Source organism: Heptranchias perlo, chromosome 20 (genome assembly GCF_035084215.1).
Source record: "Heptranchias perlo isolate sHepPer1 chromosome 20, sHepPer1.hap1, whole genome shotgun sequence".
NCBI classification, from domain to species: Eukaryota; Metazoa; Chordata; class Chondrichthyes; order Hexanchiformes; family Hexanchidae; genus Heptranchias; species Heptranchias perlo.
The window spans coordinates 36,600,589-36,628,092 of record NC_090344.1 but is presented as its reverse complement, the minus strand read 5'-3'; the positions used below and the strand labels follow the sequence as shown (position 1 = coordinate 36,628,092).

At 44.2% G+C, this 27,504-nt stretch overlaps 1 protein-coding gene and 1 long non-coding RNA gene across 2 annotated transcripts; one reads left to right on the top strand and one right to left on the bottom strand.

Annotated features, from left to right (window-relative positions):
- Positions 1-1,038: 1,038 nt before the first annotated feature.
- Positions 1,039-6,615, bottom strand: LOC137336116 (uncharacterized). The gene is made up of 2 exons (XR_010966574.1): positions 6,427-6,615; positions 1,039-5,823 (listed from the first exon to the last, which is right to left on the bottom strand). It is a non-coding gene; the product is annotated as an uncharacterized lncRNA (long non-coding RNA).
- A 77-nt stretch (positions 6,616-6,692) lies between these two features.
- On the top strand, positions 6,693-8,873 carry LOC137336115 (beta-1 adrenergic receptor-like). The gene has a single exon (XM_068001604.1). It carries the CDS (start codon positions 6,738-6,740, stop codon positions 8,064-8,066), a length of 1,329 nt encoding a protein of 442 aa, XP_067857705.1. The 5' UTR covers positions 6,693-6,737; the 3' UTR covers positions 8,067-8,873.
- The last annotated feature ends 18,631 nt before the right edge of the window (positions 8,874-27,504 follow it).

Here is a 27,504-nt window from a genome sequence, read left to right as displayed (position 1 = left end):
TACAGGGAGTTTCATCTGCCATATTTCTGCCCATTTACAAATATTATCAAGGCCCTTCTAAAATTCCTTAGCTTCTTCATCAGACTGGATTGCACACCCTTCCTCACCCCAGGTTAGTACCATCTGTGATTGGACCAATTCACAATGAGTTTCTGTATTCAGGTAATTTCTGTAGGTCAGAAACAGTAGGGGTCCCAACACCCCACTCTGTACATCTCCACAGCTCAGCATCACTCCCCAGCCAGTGCCCATTACTTCCTCTCCTTCAGCTAATTCCTTACCACCTCGATTTTACCGAGGATAACCATTGCCTTAAGCTTGTCGAGCAGCCTTTCTGCTTATTACAGCTCCCACTTTGACTGTCTTTTTTTATATTTTTGGGTGTCCCCATATCCATCCTAGCAACCCCACCAACTTTGTAGAGTGTGTATTTCTTCATATTGTCTGATTAATCCAGTTAAATTCATGTTTCCTACATTACAACAGTGGCGACACTTCAAAAGTACTTTATTGGCTGTAAAGCCCTTTGGGACGTCCTGAGGTGGTGAAAGGCGCTATATAAATGCAAGTTCTCTCTTATTTGAGAAAGCCTCACCCTGTCATGGAAAATGCAAGCCCAAATGTTATAGGTGTCCACCTGTGCTTCTTTAAGGCCACGTTTATTTAGTCTTGTGCTATGTATGTTCTGTAATATTCCCGTGCTGTAACCATTCTATGAAAGGTTGTCCTCAATTTACCTTCTCTTGAGCACTGCCCTCCAGTCGATTTGCTTCATCTCTTCCACCATTCCATGAACACCTCAGTTTTAATTTCTGATATTGGTTAACCCCATTTCACGCCAAATTGAAACATGCTGCGGTTACTGTTGCGGAACAGGTCGGAGGGGCTGAATGGCCTACTCCTGTTCCTGTGTTCTTCGGCTGTCACTACGACCGTTCCTAGTGAGCTGTCTCCATCACTGACCTTTCCTTATCATGATGTGGAGATGCCGGTGATGGACTGGGGTTTGACAATTGTAAACAATTTTACAACACCAAGTTATAGTCCAGCAATTTTATTTTAAATTCACAAGCTTTCGGAGACTTCCTCCTTCCTCAGGTAAATGTTTCCTTATCAGGTTGAGGTGTGATTAATGTCGACATTTCCACGGGCAATCCTAATGGAGTATTTAGTAAGGTCAATTTACATACTGCGTAAAATAAATATACACACTTTCCAAAAGGCAGATGTTTCTCATTCATAAGATAAACTGCTTAATGAATAACCGGCTCTGTGCTTTACAAGGTGTATTTATTCTGCTTACTACATATAACCCGGCCCTTGTTGAAAAGCAAATACTGTACAGTATTTCGCTTAACGACTCGATGTGGCAGATGACGAGAATTCAGAACGTTTTCCAAACTGAAGCCGCCTCTTTTAAATGTAATTTTAAGTAAAAAAAAAGACGAGGGGCTCCTTTAACTCGAAGAGTAAGAATGAACTCGCTTAAGGGAACCGGCGACCAAATGAAGCATTAAAAAGACACACGAGAGAAGGGCAGCGGTGGAGTTGGGTGGATGTCTGCAGCACGGAATCCGGGGGAGGGGGGGAATCCCTTTCGAGTTTTGGAACTGGTCTCAGGCTTTCTTTGAGGAATGGGTCCGGAGAGCTGGCATTTCAGCGGACGTGACTCTTCACCAATTTCAGAATCACACCTTGAGCTGAAGGTCATTTTCTGGTTTTAGGTTCTTATTCGCCGAAAATTTAACAGAAAGGTTCGCACTTAGACGTGCGATCGGTACAATATTCGATTATATTTATATAATGTGTGTGTGTTAGTGTGTCAGAGTGTGTGTGTCTGTGTGCGAGTGTTAGGTCAAAAGCAAAATACTGCTGGAAATCTGAAATACAAACAGAAAATGCTGGAGGAGCTCAGCAGGTCAGGCAGCATCTGTGGAGAAAGTAACAGAGTTAACGTTTCAGGTCATCAGAATTGAAGAAAGTGACCAAAGGTCTTCACCTTGTGTTCTTTAGATTTGTGGTTGGGATCAGATCAGCCATGATCTTATTGAATGGCGGAGCAGGCTCGAGGGGCCGATTGGCCTACTCCTGCTCCAATTTCTTATGTTCTTATGAAACATTAACTCCGTTTCTTTCTCCACGCTGGCTGAGCTCCTCCAGCGTTTTCTGTTTTTATTGTGTTTGTTAGTTGATGATTTCCGATTTCGAACTCTCTTCAGTCAACACACACGCAGTTGCTGATGGTGTTCTGTATTTCAATGACATTTAAACTCCTGCAGCCTCCATATTCGTATCACTTGCCCCCGATGTACCCGGAATGGGAGACGAAGACAGTAGCACAACGATGCAGACACTTCCAGGATTTTATTCACAACGGGAAGAGATTCTCTGTGTAACGGGTTTGACGGGGGTTATATTTCCCCAGTGTGGACTAGTCCGCTTGATGACAGTCAGTCAGTGGTGTATCTGGTGTATCTCAGCATCTTGATACCTTGCTTTGATCTTATTAGCATGCGACCACTTAAAACAGAATGCTCGCACTATCGGGTGACCAAATAAAGTAACCAAATTAGCTCAGGGCTTATTATCCGACTCCAAAGCGAAAGCATCAATAAGTTACTCAGCCCTCGTTCTTAGAAACAGCAATATTACGTTGGAAACAGCTAATGAGAGGCAGCTAAACTTTACCAGGGTACCATCCTTTCAATCCACTGCTCTCCGGGCAACTCCTGGAATGCACGCCAACCAATACTGCGATTAACATGCTTCCTTGTTTTTGGGACGCTGTTCTCAAGGTAGAACAGGACTAAGGAAACTGTCCCGACCTGGTGAGACAGAAAAGAAAAAAGGGAAGCAAAGCAATAACAGTAACCTGCATTTATATAGCGCCTTTGAGGTAGTGAAACGTCCCAAGGCGCTTCACAGGAGCGTCAGCAAACAAAATTTGACACCGAGCCACATAAGGAGATATTAGGACAGGCGACCAAAAGCTTGGTCAAAGAGGTAGGTTTTAAGGAGCGTCTTAAAGGAGGAGAGAGAGGCAGAGGGGTTTGAGGAGGGAATTCCAGAGCTTCGGGCCCAGGCAGCTGAAGACACGGCCGCCAATGGTGGAGCGATTAAAATGGGGGATGTGCAAGAGGCAAGAATTGGAGGAGCGCAGAGATCTCGGAGGGTTGTAGGGCTGGAGGAGGTTACAGAGATAGGGAGAGGCGAGGCCATGGAGGGATTTGAAAACAAGGATGAGAAATTTAAAATCGAGGCGTTTCCCGATCAGGAGTCAACGTAGGTCAGTGAGCACAGGGGGTGATGGGTGAACGGGACTTGGTGCGAGTTAGGATACGGGCAGCAGAGTTTTGGATGAGCTCAAGTTTATGGAGGGTGGAAGATGGGAGGCCGGCCAGGAGAGCGTTGGAATAGTCCAATCTGGAGGTAACAAAGGCATGGATGAGGGTTTCAGCAGCAGATGAGCTGAGGCAGGAGCGGAGACGGGCGATGTTACGGAGGTAGAAGTAGGCGGTTTCGGTCTTGGATATGTGGTCGGAAGCTTATCTCAGGGTCAAATAGGATGCCAAGGTCGCGAACTGTCTGGTTCAGAAAAAAAAGGCTGAAATTCACAACCTCAGGGTGCCACAAAGCACTTTACAGCCAATGAAGTGTTTTTAAAGTGCAGTCACTGTTGTGATGTAGGAAATGCCACTGTCAATTTGCGCACAGTAAGATCCCACAAACAGCAATGAGATAATGACCAGATCACCTGTTTCAGTGAATATTGGCCAGGACTTTCACTGCAGGATAAGGACTGTAGGAGGGGAAAATTACAGGGTCCCTGATCCCCTGTGTGTTGCTGCAGATTCATTCTGTGTCAGACTCTGCAGAATGTAAAATCAGTGTCGAGACCGCCTGCAGAATGTCCACGGGCCTTTATTCTGGTTGGATTGCAAATCTTAAACGGTCTAATTTGACGCTGTAAAATACCGCCCCTCTGCGTTTGCAAAACTCGTGCGATGTTCGACCCCCGAAGTGGATAAATTGAACTTTCTCACCTTAACAGGTCAAACCTCAGACAATTGGTGCAATCGTTCGATTTTGCGGGTCCCCTATCACAATAATATTTATGCAGCCAAGCTGCATGTCCTTCGCTGCCACGGACACTCGCCCACATTGGAAATTGGACAGCACCGTCTATGATTGGCAATCTCCGTTTCTCCAACAGAAATGGAGACACAACTATTTGCATGGAACTACTTAGAATGAACAGGACGGAAACAGGCCATTGGGGCCAACTGATCTATGCCGGTGTTCATGATGCTCTGGAGCCTTCTCCCACCCTACTTCATCTAGCCCCATCCACCTCTCCTATTCCTCTCTCCCTAATGTGTTTATCCCCTTAAATGTATCTATGTTATTCCCCTCAACACACCGAGTTCCACACTCTGACCAAGAAGTTTCTCCTGAATTCCTTACTTAAGACGAACGGCCTGTTTCTCTGCTATAAATTCTACATAATTCAATGTGATAGGTGACTGGGCATAACTGAACTCACATCTAAAAGTCACTACAACAAGCACATTCCGTTGCAACTGCAACTGAGCAATGTCATTTCAGCGCCTGCCAACAGTTGTTGATCCGCATAAAGTACGAGCTAAAAAAAAAAGTGTGTTTGCACACCCGCGGTTTTAACAGAATGCATGATTTCCCTTTCCATCAGACGGGATGGAGACACACGCTGTCGGGGCAGACTCTGCAAAGAAAGTTTCAATTCGCAACAAGACAAGAGACGACCTGAATTCTTCCAGCCGCGTTGAGTGTCATTCAGCGAGAAACGAAAGTTACTGACACTTGCTCGCTTTGTAACAAAGTTTGCCGTGATTGTACTCAGAACTATCCCAACAGGATCTGGTCCTTTATTTTATTGCTGTTTGTGGGATCCTGCTGTGCGCAAATTGGCTGCCGCGTTCCCTACATTCCAACAGTTGACTACACTTCAAAAATACTTCATTTGACTGTAAAGCGCTTTGGGAGGTCCTGGCGAGGTGAAAGTCGCTATAAAACGCAAGTTCTTGCTCTTTTTCTCTGTTATTGCGGTTATTCGTCTTTGTAAATTCTGGTTTGATCCTGCATGTCGGGCAAATTGCGTGTCGCCTGTATTTTCTGTACTTTAGACCTGCTATCAGATAAAAAGTCCAATCCGGAGAGACTCGCGGGACATTTCCCACCGCCTGCAGAGTGAACACGTTGCCCGGTTGCGTTCATTCGTTTTCAATCGAAAAACGGGATCGCAGTGCCCACGGTTCGTTTAATATCTCTTTAAACAACGCCGCTCGCTCCCGTCATTTTAAACCGATCAGAAATCCCAGTCTAGACACTGTAATCACCAAGATACAAGATAAACAAACGGTTGGCATTTTCAATGGTGGAGACGCTTGCTTTCTGAATCTGCTCACGATTTTCGGTATTAGAAATTCCTAGTTCCAGTTAAACGTGTATTACACGGAACAACCCTTTCAATCGTGTGATCGAGGATTTAATTTTAAATCTACGCAACAATATTTCAGATTTGTTTGATGATTGTGACTTTAAAAATAGTTTCACTGTTTTGGGCTTGTTTTTCAAACCTCAGCTCCGTCTTTAAGGTTCCACCCCCACTGTCAAATCGAAGTTCATTTTTGCAACACTGTAATCCAAATAGCGACTTTATGGCATCCTTTACTCCCGTCCTTGTTTCATTGCGTTTATGTAACAACTTGGCAGGAGAGAATATTTCCGAGCGCCACGAAATATCTGCGGAATGGGCTCGAGGGGCTGAATGGCCTTCTCCTGTTCCTGTGTGATTCAAATTGTTATTGGTTTCTGCAAAACGCTGCAGTTCGAAAAAGTAACGTGACAACACAGAAAGACACACGAATACACAGAAAGACACACAATCTACACACAGACACACACACAGTCTCACACAGATTCACACAAAGTCACACAGAAATTCGTGTACACACAAATACAGAAACAGACTCCGAGAAATACAGTCACACACACACAAAGTCACACAGAGAAATTCGTGTACACACAAATACAGAAACAGACTCAGAGAAATACAGTCACACACACACAGATTCACACAGAGAAATTCGTGTACACACACAGAAACAGACTCAGAGAAATACAGTCACACACACACAGATTCACACAGAGAAATTCGTGTACACACACAGAAACAGACTCAGAGAAATACAGTCACACACACACAGATTCACACAGAGAAATTCGTGTACACACACAGAAACAGACTCACACAGAGAGAAATACAGAAACACACTCAGAGAAATACAGAGACACACATCCATGCAAACATACAGACAAACAGGGACACGCGTGCATACAGACTGAGGGACAGACACACAAAGACAGACAAAACACATATAAACCTACCCATCACACAGATAGACACACAAACACTGACACCGACAGACACAGACTCCAACGCACGGACGCCGATTTAATGTGCTCCAATAACCCGGTTTCCTCTGTTACAATTGGCGAACTCTCTCTCTCTCTCTCTCTCACTAATCTAGTTTAAATGAGACGGCTGCCAGTCTAAACGCAACCAACCGGCCTGAGGCTGGAGAGACGGGCGACTGAGCAGACACTGAAAGTGTTAAAAGGATAGAGGAAGCCACCCGAGCCGAGAGGCGGATACGATTTGCTGCCGATGTGGTGACGTTGGAATATTCATAAAAGCCATGGGTTTAAACCTGCGGAGAGAGCCAGAGAAAGATGAGCGCAGCCTGTCGCCAGCCTCATGGGTGTGGGGGCTTCCGACGCCAGTCTTTAACTCCAGGATGGATGGGTCGCAAGGTGTGAACGCCACTGCTTTGGCGGAGCCTCAGGGCACGGGGGAAGAGTTGGGCTTGACGGAGCAATGGGCACTTGCGGCGGTCTTCACTGTGATCATTCTCATCATCGTGATTGGGAACCTACTGGTGATCCTGGCCATCGCCAAGAACCCGCGGCTCCAGACTCTAACCAACGTCTTCATCACTTCGTTGGCTTGTGCAGATTTGATCATGGGCGTCTTCGTGGTCCCACTGGGGGCGACGATCGTGGTGACAAATAGGTGGCTCTTGGACTCGCCTTTCTGCGAGTTTTGGACATCTGTAGATGTGTTGTGCGTGACGGCCAGCATTGAAACTCTCTGCGTTATTGCTATAGATAGATACATCGCCATCACCTCGCCACTGAGATACCAGACTTTACTGACCAAAGCCCGGGCCAGGACCATTGTGTGTTTGGTGTGGGCCATCTCGGCTCTCATCTCCTTCCTGCCCATCATGAACCATTGGTGGGAGGACTCCGACCCCATGGCCCAGAGGTGCTACAGGGATCCCACTTGCTGTGACTTCGTGACCAACTGGCCCTACGCCATCCTCTCCTCCACCATCTCCTTCTACGTCCCTCTGGTCATCATGATCCTCTTGTACTCCAAAGTCTTCATGGAGGCCAAGAAGCAGGTCAAGAAGATGGAGAAGAACAAGACGAGGTTCTGCGAGAACCAGCAGCCCAACAGGAGACCTTCCAAACTCCTGGCTTTGAAAGACCACAAGGCCCTGAAGACACTTGGAATCATCATGGGCACCTTCACCCTTTGCTGGTTGCCTTTTTTTCTGGCCAATATCGTGCAGGTGGTGATCAGGAACCAGATTCCTAGGATGCTCTTTCTGTTCTGCAACTGGCTGGGCTACGTGAACTCGGGCTTCAATCCTTTCATCTACTGCCGGAGCTCCGACTTCAGGAAAGCTTTCAAGGAGCTCCTTTGCTTCCGCGGGCAAGCCGAGGAGCCCAGGCTCCAAGGCGGAGCCCGGGTTGCAGGCTCCTGTTGCTGTTCGTGGGGCTTGGCGTTGCCCGACGCTGCCCGGCGGAGTTCCGGAGCCCAGGAGCCGGCGGAGAGTGCCGGCGAGAGCAGCAGCAGCAGCAGCAGCAGCCGCCGTTCGAGCACCAAGAGCGAGAAGGGGAGCGAACCTTGCAAGCAGGTCAACGGCGATGCTCAGCAGGCTTTGGAATCGGAGATCTGACCCGAGAATGGAAACCAGGCACCGAAGGGGAAATGTCTCCCCCCGCCCCTCCCTCTCTCCTCACCCACCTGAATATTGCACCCTGTTGAGAAATCAAGAACCGTTTCCCTCCCTCTCTCCAAATTAGAAAGTACAAGGTTAGATGTTTTTTTGTTAAATATTCTAGTGACTTGTTTTCCAGTACCTTGTACCGTCGTCTATTTCTGATCATTTCAGGTCGCTTCTTTTGGGGAGGGAAAAAGAGAAGCTAAAAATTTGGAATGATCCAATCATTCGAATTAAGCCACACAGTAAAGTGGGAGTGTAGGGCTGAAAAAAATGAATAATTATATAATTTTTAATAAATGAATTATTAAGTGATTTGAATGAAACCGACTGAATTAAGAGCGGACTATGTTCTGGGTAGTGTTTTTTGCAAGGTATTATTTTAGAAAACAACAGGTCATAGAAGCCCAGTTAGTGTCCCAGAATATACCTATATCATATGTAATATATAAAATCTCTTGCTCCTCAGATGTGTAACCAGTGTGGCAATATTGGGGTCTCCTGGCATTTTCTCTTCAGCAACACTCAGTTCTTTCATGGTCCCACTAATTCTCCAGACTGCAGTAGCAATTTTTGCACAATGGTAAACAGGAAGAAATAGAACTAAGTTTGGTCTTGGTCCCCACTGGCAATCTCACTGTCTCCAGGCTCCATCTCTTTAATGAGCTCGGCTGCATTTAGAAAATGACCCGGACACATTATTTGAAATAACGCCCATTAACTAGGGCCGTTATAGGGATGTTTCAGACTTTGAGGGGGGGGGGGGGGGGGGGAATCTGCGATGATAGAATAAATTGGAATGGAAGAAAGTAACGATGATGTCTGTTTTATGTCCCAGCTTCATGAGGATTGTCATAGTCATTAAATTTATGTTAAGTATTGGATCGGAGATAAACTATAGAGTAATACATTTTTCTATATAGAGATATATATATGTGAAATTTGGAAGTGGAAAAGAAATTTTAGAAAATGCTATGATATTCCTGTAATTTTAAGTTATTTTTTTACAATAATGTTACACTTGCAATTCACATTTTATTAAAGTTATTTTTCCAATACATCTGCCATTTGCCTCTGAAAATTCTTAGAATACATTTCCTTTCATTTCTGTTTTTTTTTTGGTGGGCAGCGTTTCCAGAGTTCTGAATCCTTGGAGAACTTCCGCAGCATTTCTGCTTCACGTCCAGAGGAAAAGAAATGATACAGGGTGGGAATTTTTCCGCTGACTTCAGGGCAGGATCAGCAGAAGCTTGTGTCGGAGGAGGAGGAGGGAGTTGCAAAGAAGTTGTATCATCAGTAGCCCAGATAAGATTCACCTGATACGCCAAGCTCAAAACCCCAGAGGGTGTTTTGGCGGGTTAGGATAAGAGGCAAGGTAGAATCGTGGAATGGTTACAGCACAGAAGGAGGCCGTTCAGCCCGTCGAGCCCGTGCCGGCTCTCTGCAAGAGCAATCCAGCTAGTCCTACTCCCCCGCCCTTTCCCCGTCGCCCTGCAAATTTTTTCCCCTTCAAGTACTTATCCAGTTCCCTTTTTGAAAGCCACGATTGAATCTGCCTCCACCACCCCCTCAGGCAGTGCATTCCAGGTCACAACCGCTCGCTGCGTAAAAGCGTAAAAACATTTTTCCTCATGTCGCCTTTGGTTCTTTTGCCAATCACTTTTAAATCTGTGTCCTCTGGTTCTCGAGCCTTCTGCCAATGGGAGTGTGCCTGTGCTACTTCCAGCTTATCGACTGGAGCTATCTGTTCCACGACCATTCCCTGCCCTTTCAAAATACTTCTGCCTTTTAAAGTCTCTGCTTCAATAATCACTTGTGGAGAAGCATTCTCATTGCTTTCAGTGTAAAAAACATTTCTTCCAACTTTCTCCCTTCATTCCTCAAGTGCGAATTCGGAGTCTGTTTCTCCTCATAACTGACTTGCCGAGCCCCATTAGTTAAACTTTTTCTTGCACAATTCAGTTCAAAAAAACTTTTTTCATGCCGTGACTTGCTGGAAGTGCGAGCTGATAAAGGGCATGGCGAGGGCAATGGGGGCATCTCGGACCTTAATGAACGGCGGGACCAACAATGAGATTTAAGGATTAAGAAAGAAACAGGAACGATGGAGAAGGAAATAGGGTGAATTAGCGTCAAGTCAGGAACAGAAAGAGAAAGAGAGAGAGAAAGAAAGATTGGATTAAGAGAGAGAAAAAAAAAAGACAGAAAGCAAGTGTAAGAATTTGTTAAAACATTTTACAGTTAAAAATTTTTAAATCTCAAACAGTTCACTACCTGAAGGACTGAGACTCCACAGTTTCAATTGTTCCCTTTCTGGGCTGGAGAGATATTGCATTAACAATTATCACATTGTTAAAAGGGTACTTAAGCTATTAATTACTAGATTTAACTTTGTGGCATGTTTAATGGGCAATTAATGTGCAAATCCAGAAAGTGCTGAATAATAACGGGGGGGTTGATGGCGAGATGCCGTTTGTGCGAAGCAAGTGGTGGAGCAGTATAAATCTACCAGCACATTCTGGAGATTGACAACTCGTGGTGTATCTCTTAATCCCCTGAACTTGCTGGCCAATTTGCACATTAATACGTGTCGTTAACACGCCGTTATTTTTCCACCTTAATCTTTCACCACTTAGCCTCTCAAAACCTTTCGTTACTTTGAAAACCTCCATTAGATTCAATCTTAAGCTGCTCTGGTTCAATGAGAAAGCCCCCAGATTTTAAAGCTTTTCTCTCAACTCCAACCCACTGCACCAGGTATCATTCCAGTGAACTTTATAGACTTTCCACCACTCCTTCATTGAAGGAGGTGAATGGGGTGCCCAGAACTCTGCACAATAGCCCAACTGTCTTAAACAATGTCTTGTACAAATTCAACATCAAGTTCAGAACAGCATGTGGAGAGAAGTGGATGTTTCAGCCATCACCTTTCGGTTCTGAAGCAGGGCAATGCCTGATAAATTCACTTCACTTCACTCCACAGATGTTCTACCTCACCTCCTGAGCGTTTCCAGCATTTCCTGTTTTCAGTTTTGATTTCCAGCATCTACAGTAATTTGTTTTTGTTTCAATATCAAGTTCCTTGCTTTCATATTCAATGGCCTTGCCATTGCTTGCTTTGATATTCATGAAGAATGAGAGGTGATTGCATTGAAATGTATAAAATTCTTAGAGGGCTTTACAGGGTAGATGCTGAGAGTCTGTTTCCCTTGGCTGGAGAGTCTAGCACTAGGGGTCATGGTCTCAGGATAAGGGGTCAGCCATTTAGGACCGAGATGAGGAAACATTTCTTCACTCAGAGGGTTGTGAATCTTTGGAATTCTCTACCCCAGAGGGCTGTGGATGCTCAGTCGTTGAATATATCCAAGATTGAGATCAATGGATATTTGGACATTAAGGGAATCTAGGGATATGGGGATTGGGAGGGAAAGTGGAATTGAGGTAGAAGATCAGCCATGATCTTATTGAATGGCGGATCAGGCTCGAGGGGACGTGTGGCCTCCTCCTGCTCCGACTTCTTATGGCCCATATAGGAAACCAACAATCCTATTTTCCCTTGTTGAAGCCTTTTCCACCTGCACTCCCAACTTAAGATCTATGTGTCTACACCCTAGCTCTCTAGGTTCCAGCACTGTGTTCCCTGTTCTTTTTCCCAAAATGTACCACTGCATATTTCTTTGCATTGAACTGCACCTGCCATCTGTCTGCCCATTCCATAAACCTGTTTATGTCCTTCTGCAGGCTCTTGTATTCTTCCTTACAGTTTGCTAATTGAGTGCCATCAACAAATTTCAAAATTATTCCTCTTGTGTCTGCATCCAAATCATTTCTACAAATGCAAACAAAAAGGTCTCAGCAAAAAGGCCCGAGAAACATTCTCCACAACCCAACAATCTGAAAAGCATTTATTTACACCCACTCTTTTGTTTTAGTTCCTAAGCCATCCCTCCATCAGTATGGCTCCAGTCTCTTTAATGCCATGTGCCCTAAGTTTTACTAACAAGCCTCTTTATGTGGCACTTTATCAAATGCCTTCCGAAAATGCGTATGAAAAGACCTGTGTTTATGTAGCATCTTTCACGACCTCAGGATGTCTCAAAGCGCTTTACAGCCAATGAAGTACTTTTTGAAGTGTATGATAATGACCAAATTATTATTTTTTTTAAAGTGATGTTCATTGAGGGATAAATATTGTCCAGGAGGCTGGGGAGAACGCCCCTGCTCTTCAAAATAGTGCAATAGGATCTTTTATGTCCATCTGAGAGGGCAGACGGGGCTTTGGTTTAACGTCTCATCCAAAAGACGGCACCTCTGACAGTGCAGCTCTCCCTCAGTACTGCACTGGAGCGTGAGCCTGGAGTGGGACTTGAACCTACGATCTTGTGACCTTTACCTACACGTTCTGCGATTTTCTCAAAGAAATCGATTAAATTAGTTAAACACAACCTGCACCTTACAAATTGGTGCCGACTCTCCCCGATTAGCTCCCGCTGACTATCAGAAGAGTGATTTTCTGAAGACTGCACCCACCAGCGACATTGCCTGTCACTTTCCATCCAAAGAAATTATAGGCAGATAATCAACAGGCAGGATTTCCTGTTGAGTAAAGACAGTACAGCTGAGGCGGTCCGCCTGGGAAAAATTGGCCCGTGGAATTTCACCCACAGCCAAGCTATGACGACTTGGGCGACAATTTCGTAGCTTATCCTTTGCCCTTTCTTGAACAGGGCGCAAACATTTGCCAACGGACAACCCTTTGGCACAATTCCCGTTTCCACAACATTCTGGTTGGTGTCTCCGCCATCACCTCAGGAGGTGTGATCACAGCTTTCTTCTGACATATGGTTTTTTGGATCAGAGAAGATATACCGTGAACCGTAAGATAAATGATGTGTTTTTTGGTGTTGGTTTTCAATGAGAAATATCCAGACCCATCACTCAAAACCAGAATGACTCAATCCAGAATGTGGTGGACTGAAACTTGAGTGGTTTATGTAAAGTCGCTGAGCCCTTTAACTACATAACCGCCTTTAACTCCCTTATCCCCAATATACATCCTTACTGGACATAATACTCTGCTTGGACTTTCCCTTTTTCACGACTACAACTTATTTGGTTGGCTTGCAGTAACGTAAATGTGGACGAGTAAAATGCCTTTCCACAACGTCAGCTCAAGTGCAGGGAGAAAGGGGACAAACTTGGAGTTTTGACAGCGTAAATCGGGAGAAACTCTCTCCACTGGCAGGAGGATTAGTAACCAGAGGACACAGATTTAAGATGACTGTCAAGAGAAACGATTTCCTCTGGTGGGAGAGTCCCGAACAAGGGAGAATAACCTTAAAATTACAGCGCTATACATTTCAGTCCTCATCTGTTTTATAAATTAACCGATACCCAAACCAACCACCTAAAAACAAGGCTTGACAGGACAGACTTTGCATCATCTGGGAAAGTAGAGAGTTCGGCAGCTGACAAAGATTACAATCTGTAATCCTAGTAGATGGCAGTTTCCAAATTTGTTTTTGTCGACAGCATTTGCGACACTCCCAGTGCAGTACTGAGAGAGTGCTGTACTGTCGGAGGTGCCGTCTTTCGGTACGAGACTTTAAACCGCCTCTGCCCTCTCAGGTGGGCGTAAAAGATCCCACAGCACTATTTCGAAGAAGAGTCGTGGAGTTCTCCCGGTGTCCTGGCCAATATTTAAGATATAATAATATTATTATATAATAGTTGTTAAATTGGCTGCTGCATGGGGCTTGGGCAGAGGCCCTTACGTTGGTTTGCTGTGCGGAATCTGGATTTCTGTCACAACTTCAACATTACTGCAAAGTGGAAATCATTTTGCCATGATGCTAAAGTTAGAAAGAAAGCCTTTCACGACCTCAGCACATCCCAAAGAGCTTCACAGCCAATAAAGTACTTTTTTTTGAAGTGTAGTCACTGTTGTAATGCAGGGAACGCGGCAGCCAATTTGCGCACAGCAAGATCCCACAAACAGCAATGTGAAAATGAGCAAACAATCTGTTTTAGTGATGTTGGTTGAGGAATAAATATTGGTCAGGACAACCGGGGAGAGCTCCCCTGCTCTTCTTCGAATAGTGCTGTGGGATCTTTTACGTCCACCTGAGAGAGCAGACGGGGCGGGGGCCTCAGTTTACCATCGCATCCAACAGACGGCACCTCCGACAGTGCAGCACCCCCTCAGTACTGCACTGGGAGTGTCAGAAATTCTCTCAACAAGATCAAGTTTAGAAACTATCATTTACTGGGAATGTGGATCATTCGAAACAATGACGCATTTAGACACTGAATCACTGGAAAAGCACTCAAGCAGCCGTTAGAATAAATATTTCTTTAAGTGAAGGTCAGGCTAGGGTGTGTGTCCCAACTAAGAGTTCTATATACAAATGCACGGAGTATAAGGAATAAATTAAATGAACTACAGGCACAAATTCAAAAATTGGAGGGTATGACATGATAGCTATTACTGAGACATGGCTGCAGGATGGTCAGGATTGGGAACTAAATATACTGGGTTATAAGGTCTACAGGAGAGATAGGGAAAATGGAAGAGGGGGAGGAGTAGCCTTAGTGATTAGAGATGAAATCACTTCAATGATAAAGGAGGATATAACGAGAGGTAAGCAGCCAACAGAGACCTTATGGGTTGAATTGAGAAATAGGAAAGGATCGAAGACTATAGTGGGAGTTGTGTATGGGACCCCTTGCAGCAGCTCTGAAGTGCAAGATTGTATAAATGCAGAGATTAGACAAGCGTGTAACAAAGGCATAGTGGTCTTCATGGGGGACTTTAACCTTCACATAGATTGGGAAAAGCAGACTAGCAACGGTCAGAAAGGGAGTGAATTTCTGGAGTGTGTCCGGGATAGTTTTCTACAGCAGTATGTCCTAGAGGCAACAAGGGGGCAAGCCATACTAGATTTAGTAATGACTAATGAACCAGATTTAGTTAACGGCTTAACTGTGCGTGAACATCTGTCCAATAGCGATCATAACATGATCGAGTTCAAGGTAGTGTTTGAAAGGGAAAAAAGTGAGTCAGCTGCTAAGATTCTAGACTTGGGTAAAGCCGACTTCAATGGGATGAGACAGAGACTGTCCACAGTAAACTGGGCAAATCTGTTAATGGGTAAAATGACTGATGATCAGTGGGAAATGTTTAAAGAAACATTTAACGTGATACAGAATCGGTTTATACCCGAGGGGCAAGAACTCTACTTGCCAAAAAAACAGCTATGGACAACTAAAGAGGTAAGGGACAGTATAAGACATAAGGAAAGGGCATACAAAAAGGCAAAAAATGGCACAGATCCTGGCAAATGGGAAAGATACAAAGATCAACAAAGGATCACAAAACAGATAGTAAAGGCTACAAAAAGAGAGTATGAAAAGAGATGTGCAAGGGATATCAAAACCAATACGAAGAACTTTTATAGTTATATTAGGAAAAAGAGGGTGGTCAGGAGCAGTGTTGGCCCCTTAAAAACTGAAAGTGAGGATATTGTCATTGACAATGGGGAAATGGCGGACATGTTGAACAATTACTTTGCGTCAGTATTTACAGTAGAAAAAGAGGATAGCATGCTGGAAATCCAAAGAAAACCAATATTGAATCAGGGTCAGGGACTCGATAAAGCAACAGCAATGAAGAAAATAATAGCACTAAAGAGTGACAAATCCCCAGGACCAGATGGTTTCCATCCCAGGGTTTTAAAGGAAGTAGGTGAGCACATTGCAGATGCCCTAACTATAATCTTTCTCTAGATTCAGGAACTGTCCCTCTAGATTGGAAAATTGCACATGTCACTCCGCTTTTTAAGAAAGGAGAGAGAGGGAAACCAGGGAATTATAGACCAGTTAGCCTAACATCTGTTGTGGGGAAATTGCTGGAGTCTATAATTAAGGATAGGGTGACTGAACACCGAGAATTTTCAGTTAATCAGAGAGAGCCAGCATGGATTTGTGAAAGGTAGGTCGTGCCTGACAAACCTGATTGAATTTTTTGAAGAGGTGACTAAAGTAGTGGACAGGGGAATGTCAATGGATGTTATTTATATGGACTTCCAGAAGGCATTTGACAAGGTACCACATAAGAGACTAAGATAGAAGCCCATGGAATCGGGGGAAAAGTACGGACTTGGTTAGGAAGTTGGCTGAGCGAAAGGCGACAGAGAGTAGGGATAATGGGTAGGTACTCACATTGGCAGGATGTGACTAGTGGAGTCCCGCAGGGATCTGTCTTGGGGCCTCAATTATTCACAATATTTATTAACGACTTAGATGAAGGCATAGAAAGACTCATATCTAAGTTTGCCGATGACACAAAGATTGGTGTAAACAATTTTACAACACCAAGTTATAGTCCAGCAATTTTATTTTAAATTCACAAGCTTTCGGAGGCTTCCTCCTTCCTCAGGTGAACGATGTGAAAATGTTTTGTTTGTTTTTTTTTGTTGTTTTTTTTTTGTTTTTTGTTTTTTGGTGATTTGTATATTCTGTGAGACCTGGCAGGTAACACCTGTCTGTCTGCACACTGATTGCCTTGGCAACGGGCAGTTGAAAAAACTGTCTGTACTCACCAAGCATTGTTCTGTGATTTATAAATGCGATTTCATTTCGAGGATTTCATTTTCACATCGTTCACCTGAGGAAGGGGGAAGCCTCCGAAAGCTTGTGAACTTAAAATAAAATTGCTGGACTATAACTTGGTGTTGTAAAATTGTTTACAATTGTCAACCCCAGTCCATCACCGGCATCTCCACATCATGACAAAGATTGGTGGCATTGTAAGCAGTGTAGATGAAAACATAAAATTACAAAGGGATATTGATAGATTAGGTGAATGGGCAAAACTGTGGCAAATGGAATTCAATGCAGACAAATGTGAGGTCATCCACTTTGGATCAAAAAAGGATAGAACAGGGTACTTTCTAAATGGTAAAAAGTTAAAAACAGTGGATGTCCAAAGGGACTTAGGGGTTCAGGTACATAGATCATTGAAGGGTCATGAACAGGTGCAGAAAATAATCAATAAGGCTAATGGAATGCTGGCCTTTATATCTCGAGGACTGGAGTACAAGGGGGCAGAAGTTATGCTGCAGCTATACAAAACCCTGGTTAGACCACACCTGGAGTACTGTGAGCAGTTCTGGGCACTGCATCTTCGGAAGGACATATTGGCCTTGGAGGGAGTGCAGTGTCAGTTTACTAGAATGATACCCGGACTTCAAGGGTTAAGTTATGAGGAGAGATTACACAAATTGGGGTTGTAGTCTCTGGAGTTTCGAAGGTTAAGGGGTGATCTGATCGAAGTTTATAAGATATTAAAGGGAACAGATAGGGTGGATAGAGAGAAACTATTTCCGCTGGTTGGGGATTCTAGGAGTCGGGGGCACAGTCTAAAAATTAGAGCCAGACCTTTCAGGAGTGAGATTAGAAAACATTTCTACACGCAAAGGGTGGTAGAAGTTTGGAACTCTCTTCTGCAAACAGCAATTGATACTAGCTCAATTGCTAAATTTAAATCTGAGATAGATAGCTTTTTGGCAACCAAAGGTATTAAGGGATATGGGCCAAAGGCAGGTATATGGATCTAGATCACAGATCAGCCATGATCTTATCAAATGGCGGAGCGGGCTCGAGGGGCTGAATGGCCTACTCCTGTTCCTAAGAAAGATATGTGACTAATTTCCTGGATAATTGATCAGAGCCTTCTAACTAAGATTCCATGCACTGATTTCATCGTTCATTGTGTTTAATCATGAAAAAGGAAAGCAGTAACAAAAGGCCCTTTAAGAAAGGCCTGAGGTTTTCCAACAGGGAACCATTTCCTCCACTTTCATCCACTGAGAATTGTGCTCAGCCCAGGTTGCTGGGAGTGGAGGCTCATCGGTCGATTGCCATGGTTACAAGGCAGAAACTCAGAAACAACAAGAATATGATGACTCCACTTCAGAGGTGAGTCATCTGGTGGCAATCTGGAAATTTATTGAATATAAATTTATGTATTATTCAAATAATAAGCATCAACTGATAGTTGGATAGATCTGAATATATAGGGAAAACTTTGTAACCACAATTACATAGAATTTACAGCCCAGAAACAGGCCATTCAGCCCAGCTGGTTTATGCCAGCATTCATGCTCCACATGAGCCTCCTCCCATCCTACCAGCATATCCTTCTATTCCTTTCTCCCTCATGTGCTTATCTAGCTTACCCTTAAATGCATTAATGCTATTCGCCTCAACTACTCCTTGTGGTAGTGAGTTCTACCTTCTAACCATTCTCTGGGTAAAGAAGTTTCTCCTGAAGTTTGTACAAGAGCCTGTCAATAGCAGGGGGGGCCTCACAATATTTACCCTTTGTGTACTGCAACTTGGCCATTGGAAGCCAATCCATGGTTCGTATGTCTGTGACTAGTGGCCTCATTTGCCTTTATCCAGCACCTTGACAGGCCTCTCAGGAGTCCCAAAGCACTGCATTATGTCTGTCACTGTTGTAATGCAGGCAAAAGGCTCTCATGGAACTGTACCAGATCCCCATCCTCATCAGAATCTAAATCGCTGAAACTGGATTTCTCTCAATGGATGACGTCAGTTGGCTGGATCACCCCACGGAGACACTCGGGGCAATTTTAACCTAACCCGCCTGTTGGGGAAACTGACGGGATCGGGAGCAACCCTGGTTTTACCCCCCCACTCCCGATTTTACTCTCCATTGGCGTCAGAGGAGCGTAATATTGGGCGGGGAGTGAAACCTGCATTCCTCCCGATCCCATGGGTTTACCGCCCAGCGAGTTCGGTTAAAATTGCCCCCACTTTCTCCGCCTGCATCTCCTGCTGCAGTTAACCATAATTCCAAGTTGAAACTCTATTTGAAAAGCAGTAGTGCCTGTATTTAGTTGCATAAATGGTTTCAAAATTAATGATGAAACGGTATTTGATTAGTACTTATTCGCGGTAAACACATTATGGAATTTTACAGCAATAAGTAACGACTTGATGTCTATCTGAGTTTATACGGTCAGTCTTCATAAACCTTTGAAAAGTATGCATGCCTTCTTGTTAATTATTACTTTATGCATAGCAGCAGATATTGTCCTGGGGGTCGGCCTGAGGGGGTCGGCCCGTATGTCTGGTGTGACAGGTTTGCGTGTTCAGGTTTAGCGTTTGGCTGGTGGCGATGGGGAGGAGTTGGTTGGGTTTTGGGAAGAATGAGTTTATTTTACAAAAGCAAGAACATTGAATAAAAAGAAAGCGACGCCCAGAAACAGTGCAAAGGCACGCCAGGTGAGAATGCAGAACAAGACACAAACTCCTTAAATCGAGTCTGAGGCGTGCGAGGCCCAGGGAGCTTGACGACAGCATTGAGCAAATGCAGTTTCTCTGCCACTTTAGTCCTAGCAACAAACGATAATCCAGTCAGCTCAGGACTTAAGTTTACAGCTGTGCTATCTGAAGCCTTCGGTCCAAGACTGGGTGGAGAATGCCATGGTGGCTGTATCTCGGAGAGATTTTTTTTTGCTGCATTGTAAATGGTGAGGAACAGAAGTAGAAAATATGCAACGTGGCCAGTTGGATAGAAGAACAACAGAGACATCACGAGCAAGAGAAGGTAATGAATAATAAGCAGTGCATTTAAGGAAAAAGGAACAAGCCCTCAATGGAAAAATTCTCAGGGAGCGGAGGAACAAAGAGATGTGGATGTACAGATCCCCGGGGTGCGGGCACATTGATCCCAGGGGTGCAGATTCACAGCATGAAGTTGATGCTAAGTAATAGCATGAATGAATATGCTGTGTAATCTTATTGAAACATACAAGATTCTGAGGGGCCTCGATAGGGTAGATGCTGAGAGGGTGTTACCCCTCATGGGGGAATCTAAAACTAGGGGGCATAGTCTCAGAATGAGGGGTCGCCCGTTTAAGATGGAAATGAGGAGGAATTTCTTCTCCCAGAGGGTCGTGAATCTTTGGAATTCTCGACCCCAAAAAGCTGTGGAGGCTGAGTCATTGAATACATTCAAGGCTGAGTTCGACAAATTTTTTGATCAGCAAGGGAGTCAAAGGATATGGGGAAAAGGCGGGAAAGTGGAGTTGAGGTCAAAATCAGATCAGCCATGATCTCATTAAATGGCGGAGCAGGCTCGAGGGGCCGAATGGCCTACTCCTATCTCTTATGGTCAGGAGAACTGGGTATCCCACCATAGAAAGGTTATTCAATCTGTGGAACTGGTGTCACAAAGATTCAGTGGAATGACACAGGGATCAGGGTATATCGCAATGCTGGGACAGTTGAAAAAAAATAGGGCGGAAATAACCGAAGGTTAACGGGGATTTAATTTAATAGAATCATTCGAAATCATGAGGGTACTTGAGGGGTAAAATAGCGAGGAGAATCGATGAAAGATTATTACCACAGGGTGAACTGGTAACAGGGGGCCAACTGATTGAACGCAAAGGGTTGTTCGAATATGGAATGTATTACAAATGGTGATTGAAGTGGAGTCGAGCAATTGAAGGAATTAGATAAACAAAAAAGAAAAAAAAAAGGGTGTGGGGAAACAGCAGGTAATTGGGAATGGGGCAGATATCTCTGATATGGAGTGAGCTTCGTCACGATGGGTCGAATGATCCGTTCCCGAACTATAACGTCCATGATCCTACGAGCAGTGAAGTGAAGAAAGCTCAGACATGGGCTTGCCCAATCATTACAAAGTCTATTTTTTCACCCTGCGTTTCAGTTCCAATATTTACATTCCAAGGAGTTTAATTACCAGGTTAGTGGCAGGTTAATATGCAGGTGTAAATGGTATTAGGCGCTACTTTGAAGCAATCCTTGCTTTCAGCAGCTTAATGATTGCCTCCAAACGGTGAGGAACCCCAGGCCATTGCATTAACCTGTGTGCTTGCAGAGGGAATTGAACCCTTCTGAGTGCAAATCCTGGGGAGTAAAAGCAGGGTGGGAAGTGGACTTCAATTGTTCAGCAGCTTTGTAACTGCAGCAAATAAAAATTGTGTGTCAGGGTGGAATGAAAATTTGCATGAGCGTGCAAAAAATAAAGACTGAAATTGGCACTTCACGTTTTTTTTTCCAAGTTACAAGTGTGAGCCATGTGCGAGCTAAAATTCCACACATTTCAAAGCGGTGATAACACAGCGTGAAGAACCTTCAATTGGTCAAAGGGAAGTAAGAAAAATGGCACAGCAGTAGACTAGAAAGTGCTAATTTATTGAGACCCTCGAGAAGATAACATCGAGAGCCAACACAATAACAGGAAGTCATAACTCACAGGTCTAACTAGCAAATGGACTAGATGCTTCCTGATTTATAAGCTACCCGAAGTGTCCCAAATCAGATAACTTCTTGGGGGGGGGGCGTAATTATCTGCTACCCCGCGCACATCAAGAAGTCCTGTGACCACACCCGCAATTTGTCTCTGGCAGAGGAGGCTGCTCACTGTCAGTGCAAATTCGAGGAGACGGCCCTCGTCGTGCTCTCATAGCACAGTGAAAAATGCTGGAGACAAGTAACGATGCAACGTGCCCCTGAGCTTCTGCAACATTCTCCAAGTTTGCAAAAGTGGCAAGCTACAAACTTGCTACATCCTAACTCAAAGCACATGTGGCGCAAGTAGAAATATTAAAACAATTCTATTCAGAGTCATCTGTTATTTGTCCCCCAACCTTTCAAATCTGCCGTCATCACCCACCTCTCCTCAAAATAGCCACCCTGCATAAGGACATAAGAAACAGGAGCAGGAGTAGGCCAATCGGCCCCTCGAGCCTGCTCCGCCATTCAATAAGATCATGGCTGATCTGATCCTAATCTCAAATCTAAATTCATGTCCAATTTCCTGCCCGCTCCCTGTAACCCCTAATTCCCTTTACTTCTAGGAAACTGTCTATTTCTGTTTTAAATTTATTTAATGATGTAGCTTCCACAGCTTCCTGGGGCAGCAAATTCCACAGACCTACTACCCTCTGAGTGAAGAAGTTTCTCCTCATCTCAGTTTTGAAAGAGCAGCCCTTTATTCTAAGATTATGCCCCCTAGTTCTAGTTTCACCCATCCTTGGGAACATCCTTACCGCATCCACCCGATCAAGCCCCTTCACAATCTTATATGTTTCAATAAGATCGCCTCTCATTCTTCTGAACTCCAATGAGTAGAATCCCAATCTACTCAACCTCTCCTCATATGTCCGCCCCCTCATCCCCGGGATTAACCGAGTGAACCTTCTTTGTACTGCCTCGAGAGCAAGTATGTCTTTTCTTAAGTATGGACACCAAAACTGTATGCAGTATTCCAGGTGCGGTCTCACCAATACCTTATATAACTGCAGCAATACCTCCCTGTTTTTATATTCTATCCCTCTAGCAATAAAAGCCAACATTCCTTTGGCCTTCTTGATCACCTGCTGCACCTGCACACTAACCTTTTGATTTTCTTGCACTAGGACCCCCAGATCCCTTTGTACTGCAGTACTTTCCAGTTTCTCGCCATTAAGATAATAACTTGCTCTCTGATTTTTCCTGCCAAAGTGCATAACCTCACATTTTCCAATATTGTATTGCATCTGCCAAATCTCCACCCACTCACCCAGCCTGTCTATATCCCCTTGTAGGTTTTTTATGTCCGCCTCACCCTTGACTCCTTTGTCTTTGCAAACTACTGCCCCATCACTAACCTCCCTTTCCTCTCCAAAGTCCTTGAACTTGTCGCCTCCCAAATCCGTGCCCATCTTTCCCGCAACTCTACGTTTGAACCTCTCCAATCAGGTTTCCGCGCCTGCCACGGTACTGAAACGGCCCTAATCAAAGTCACAAAAGACATCCTCTGCCACTGTGACCATGATAAACTATCCCTCCTCATCCTTCTGACCTGTCTGCAGCCTTTGACCACACCATCCTGCTACAACGCCTCTCCTCTGTTGTCCAGCTGAGTGGGACTGCTCTCACCTGGTTCCACTCTTACCTATCCAGTCGTAGCTAGAGAATCTCCTGCAATGGCTTCTCTTCCCACCCCCGCATCGTCACCTCTGGAGCCCCCCAAGGATCTATCCTTGCCCCCCCCCCTATTTCTCATCTATATGCTGTCCCTCGGCGACTTCATCCGAAGACACAACGAGAGGTTCCACGAGTATGCTTACGATACCTGACTCTACCTCACCACCACCTCTCTCAACCCCTCCACTGCCTCTGTGTTGTCAGACTGCTTGTCTAACATCCAGTCCTGGATGAGCAGAAATTTGCTCTAATTAAACATTGGGAAGACTGAAGACATGGTCCACGGCCCCTGACACAAACTCCATTCCCTGGCCATCGTCTCAGACTAAACCAGACTGTTCTCAACCCCAGCGTCCTATTTGACCCTCAACTAAGCTTCCGAGCCCTTATCCGCTCCATCACCAAGACCGCCTACTACAACCTCCGTAATATCGCCCGTCTCCATCCCTGCCTCAGCCCATCTGCTGCTGAAACCCTCGTCCATGCTTTTGTTACCTCCAAACCCGACTATTCCAATGGTCCCCCGGCCAGCCTCCCTTCTTCCACCCTCCATAAACTTGAGCTCGCCCAAAACTCTGCTGCCTGCGTCCTAACTCGCACCACGTCCCGCTCACCTATGACCTACTGCTCCGGGAACGCCTCGATTTTAAAACTCTCATCCTCGTGTTCAAATTCCCCCGAGAACTCTGCATTCTGTAAACTCTGGACATCTCCCATTCCCTGTGCCCCCACCATTGGCGGCCGTGCCTTCAGCCGCCTAGGCCCTAAGTTCCCTCTCAGAACCTCTCTCTCCTCCTTTGAAGACTTTCCTTAAACCTCTTTGACCAAGCTTTTAGTCATCCATCCTAATAGTTCCTTCTTTGGCTCGGTGTTTACTTTTGTCCGATAACTCTTCTGTGAAGCGCCTTGGGATGTTTTACAATGTTGAAGGCACGATGTGAATACAAGTTGTTGTTTGAGCAAATTGCTTTCTAAAGAATTTACCGATTACATGCTGATAACCCTGGAGTGGGACTTGAACCCACAACCTTAACAGAGAAGGAGAATTACCACCATCTGAGCCGAACTGACATATATCACTCGATGTAGGAAAAAGACATTCCAATCAGAGACCACTTTTGATTCAAGTGTGCCTCAATTATACATGTGCTTAGTGTAGGAAGATCATACACACACTTACAATTACAAAGGATATAATAATCCACAGAAGATTATTTCACTTTAAACCCTGTGTTGCAAAGAAAAGTGCAGAAGTCGTGCAAAAAGTCACCAGCAACGGATGCACGAGTACATTGAACAAGATTTTGGCTCTTTTACATCCGGGGGTTTAGAGAATTCCCATTATTAAATTGGCAGCTCACTGTGTTCACAAAGGCAACTCTCAAGGGTGCAACAGACTCAGGGTTCAAGATTGCTGGATGATACAACGGCAGTTTTCACCCTTTCAAAAGGGGTTTTGATACAGTAGATGGGGAGAAACAGTTTCCACTGGCAGGAGGGTTGGTAACCAGAAGGCACAGGTTTAAGGTCATTGGCAAAAAAATCCAGGAAGGAAAATAAGGAGAATTTTTTTTTACGCAGCGAGTTGTTATGATCTGGAATGCACTGCCTGAAAGGGTGATGGAAGCAGATTCAATATTAACTTTCAAAACGGAGTTGGATCAAGACTTGAAAAGGAAAAATTTGCAGGGCTTTGGGGAAAGAGCAGCAGAGTGAGACTAATTGGATAGTTCTTTCAGCGAGCCGGCATTGGCAGGTTGGGCCGAACGGCCTCCTTCCACGCTGTATGATTCTGTGAAAATAAGGCTCAGTCACTGGTTAAGTGTCTTCAGGCTGTTCTGAGACTTACCCCTGGAGAACCAAACTACACTGCTCTCAATACCAAAAGACCAGATAAGGCCCAACTCTGAATAAAAATAAACTCTCTGAATTACTTGATAATTTCTGTAGCTATGGTTACTCAAATTTAGTATTCGGTATCACATACAGAATAACAAAACTCCCAGTTGGTCTTTATAGCACTGACTCTTTTAACGCCTAATCCAATTCTCAGGAAGGCATTGTGGAATGTGATTGTCTCTTATCTCGGCCCTTATTCACATTACCATTCATGGTGTTTCTTGTATTCAAAGAAAATAAATGATGAATCTCCAAAAATCTCTAATCTCCAAAAACATGGCTTCTTGTAGTCCTACTCACAACACATCACAAGGGTGCTGTGTTTAGAAAATATTTCCGCTATTAATTAACTCACAATCCCGTGTGTGTTACAGGATTTTTAGAATTGCGGGCAATCCCTCGAGCATTGTGAGTCAACTAACTTGATAAACGTTCCAATCAAGTGTGACTTGCTGCTTTGTAACCACTTCACACACCACGTTTGAGGGAGTTGACTGCTTTTGTAGGCTTGGCATCGGCCATAAACCCAACTGGCAAATCCAATTCTGTGATGATGCAAACTCTTGAGCTGAATACCAGCAGTTTCAGATCAGAATTTCATTTTTTCTTTCGTCCAAAAAGTATGTCAGAAGCTGAAATTTGCATTCCCAGCCCTAGCTGATGGACAGCTTGAGGCAACGTGTGGCTTGTATAATTGGCATACAGTGTTTAAAGTATGCAACGACGCACTGTGGGTCCCACCGTACACGAGTCACAAACGACAACATACATTTTACAGTGTCCACTATTCAACCCTTTACCTTCCAGAATGTTTGTGAGAGAAAGACTAGTGTGAGAGATCACCTCATTGCACAACTGCTAAAACCAATCCCCTCCTTGTTTCAGATAAACAAGCCCTGCACACCAGAAAAGATTCCATTCAATTCACGCTATCAGGTGCCTTAGTTCTTGTGTCAAGGCTGTTGCTGTAACGTACGTGTGAGGGCAATATTTAGGGATCCCAATTCACCAATTTCCATTATCCATGGAGGGGGAGAGGCCACTCCCATTCTGGCAGATAATTGAGGGCCACTTTCTCTACACAAGTATAACCCCCTGGGGTAGATCTTCAATTTGCTGTCTGGGTGTAAAACTGGCCTCGCTCATTATAGAAATTGCCTGATCTTCATTTCCATTGGTTTGAAGAGCTGAAATTCAACGGAAATGAAAAATCGGGCAGTTTCTAAAACGGACAGCCAATCCGCAAGGCCAGTTTTACCCCCGCAAAGGAAGTTGATAATCTAACTGTCTGTGTCAAAAAACATTTTTGATTTATGAAACTTAATATGCGTTGAATGTAATGTTATTTCTCTATATTTGCATATAAATGTCCATTTACTTGTAATTATAGAAGCTTTTCATTGAATGTATACAAATGTGTATGTGCGCATGTACATATATAGAGTAGATCCATCGCATGTACATTTATTTATAAAAAGCGCATCATCTTTGTAATAAAATTTTGTTGTGTCTCTTCTCTGCATTGTGAATGATTCTTCTTTCTCATAGATTAAGAGTTTTAAGTCTCAGTTTTGCTCCTTTCTAATAGATTATTTTCTATTTATAATCATATTGTCCAAAATCTAGCTTCTCAGTTTCAATTTTTTCCCCAATCACAGTCCACCAAAAAAAGATTCCACCAATCATATTCCACCAAAGATTGCACCAATCAGATTCCACCAAAAAAAATTCCACCAATCATATTCCAACAAAAAAATTCCACCAATCACATTCCAACAAAAAAAGATTCCACCAATCACAGGCCAACAAAAAAATGATTCCACCAATCACAGTCCAACAAAAAAAGATTCCACCAATCACATTCCAACAAAAAAATGATTCCACCAATCACAGTCCAACAAAAAAAGATTCCACCAATCACAGTCCAACAAAAAAAGATTCCACCAATCACATTCCAACAAAAGATTCCACCAATCACATTCCAACAAAAAAAGATTCCACCAATCACAGTCCAACAAAAAAATGATTCCACCAATCACATTCCAACAAAAAAGATTCCACCAATCACAGTCCAACAAAAAAAGATTCCACCAATCACAGTCCAACAAAAAAAGATTCCACCAATCACAGTCCAACAAAATAATCAAGAATTCAGACTAAAACAAACTTGCCCATAAATTTACCAGTTCCATCTGTTGTTGCCTCAATAATTCCTTCCTCCTCTGCATGACCTCAAGCTTCAGAGAAATCCCCGGGCCTCAGGTATATTGTCCTCAACACTTTAAAGCCCAGACCACTCAGCTGAGCCCTCAGATTCTGAACCAGGGTATCAGAGCACAATTACCATGAGCTACTAGCCTCAATCACAGTGCATGTACAAACGCACTGTGTCATTGACACAATGCAAAGAACGAGACAACAGATTTCACAGTCACTTCACGGGTCTCCGGTTCCGGGTAGTTCAATT

Excerpts from the sequence above, each read along its gene's own strand:
- LOC137336115 (XM_068001604.1), top strand. The coding sequence starts at position 6,738 with ATGGGTTTAAACCTGCGGAGAGAGCCAGAGAAAGATGAGCGCAGCCTG.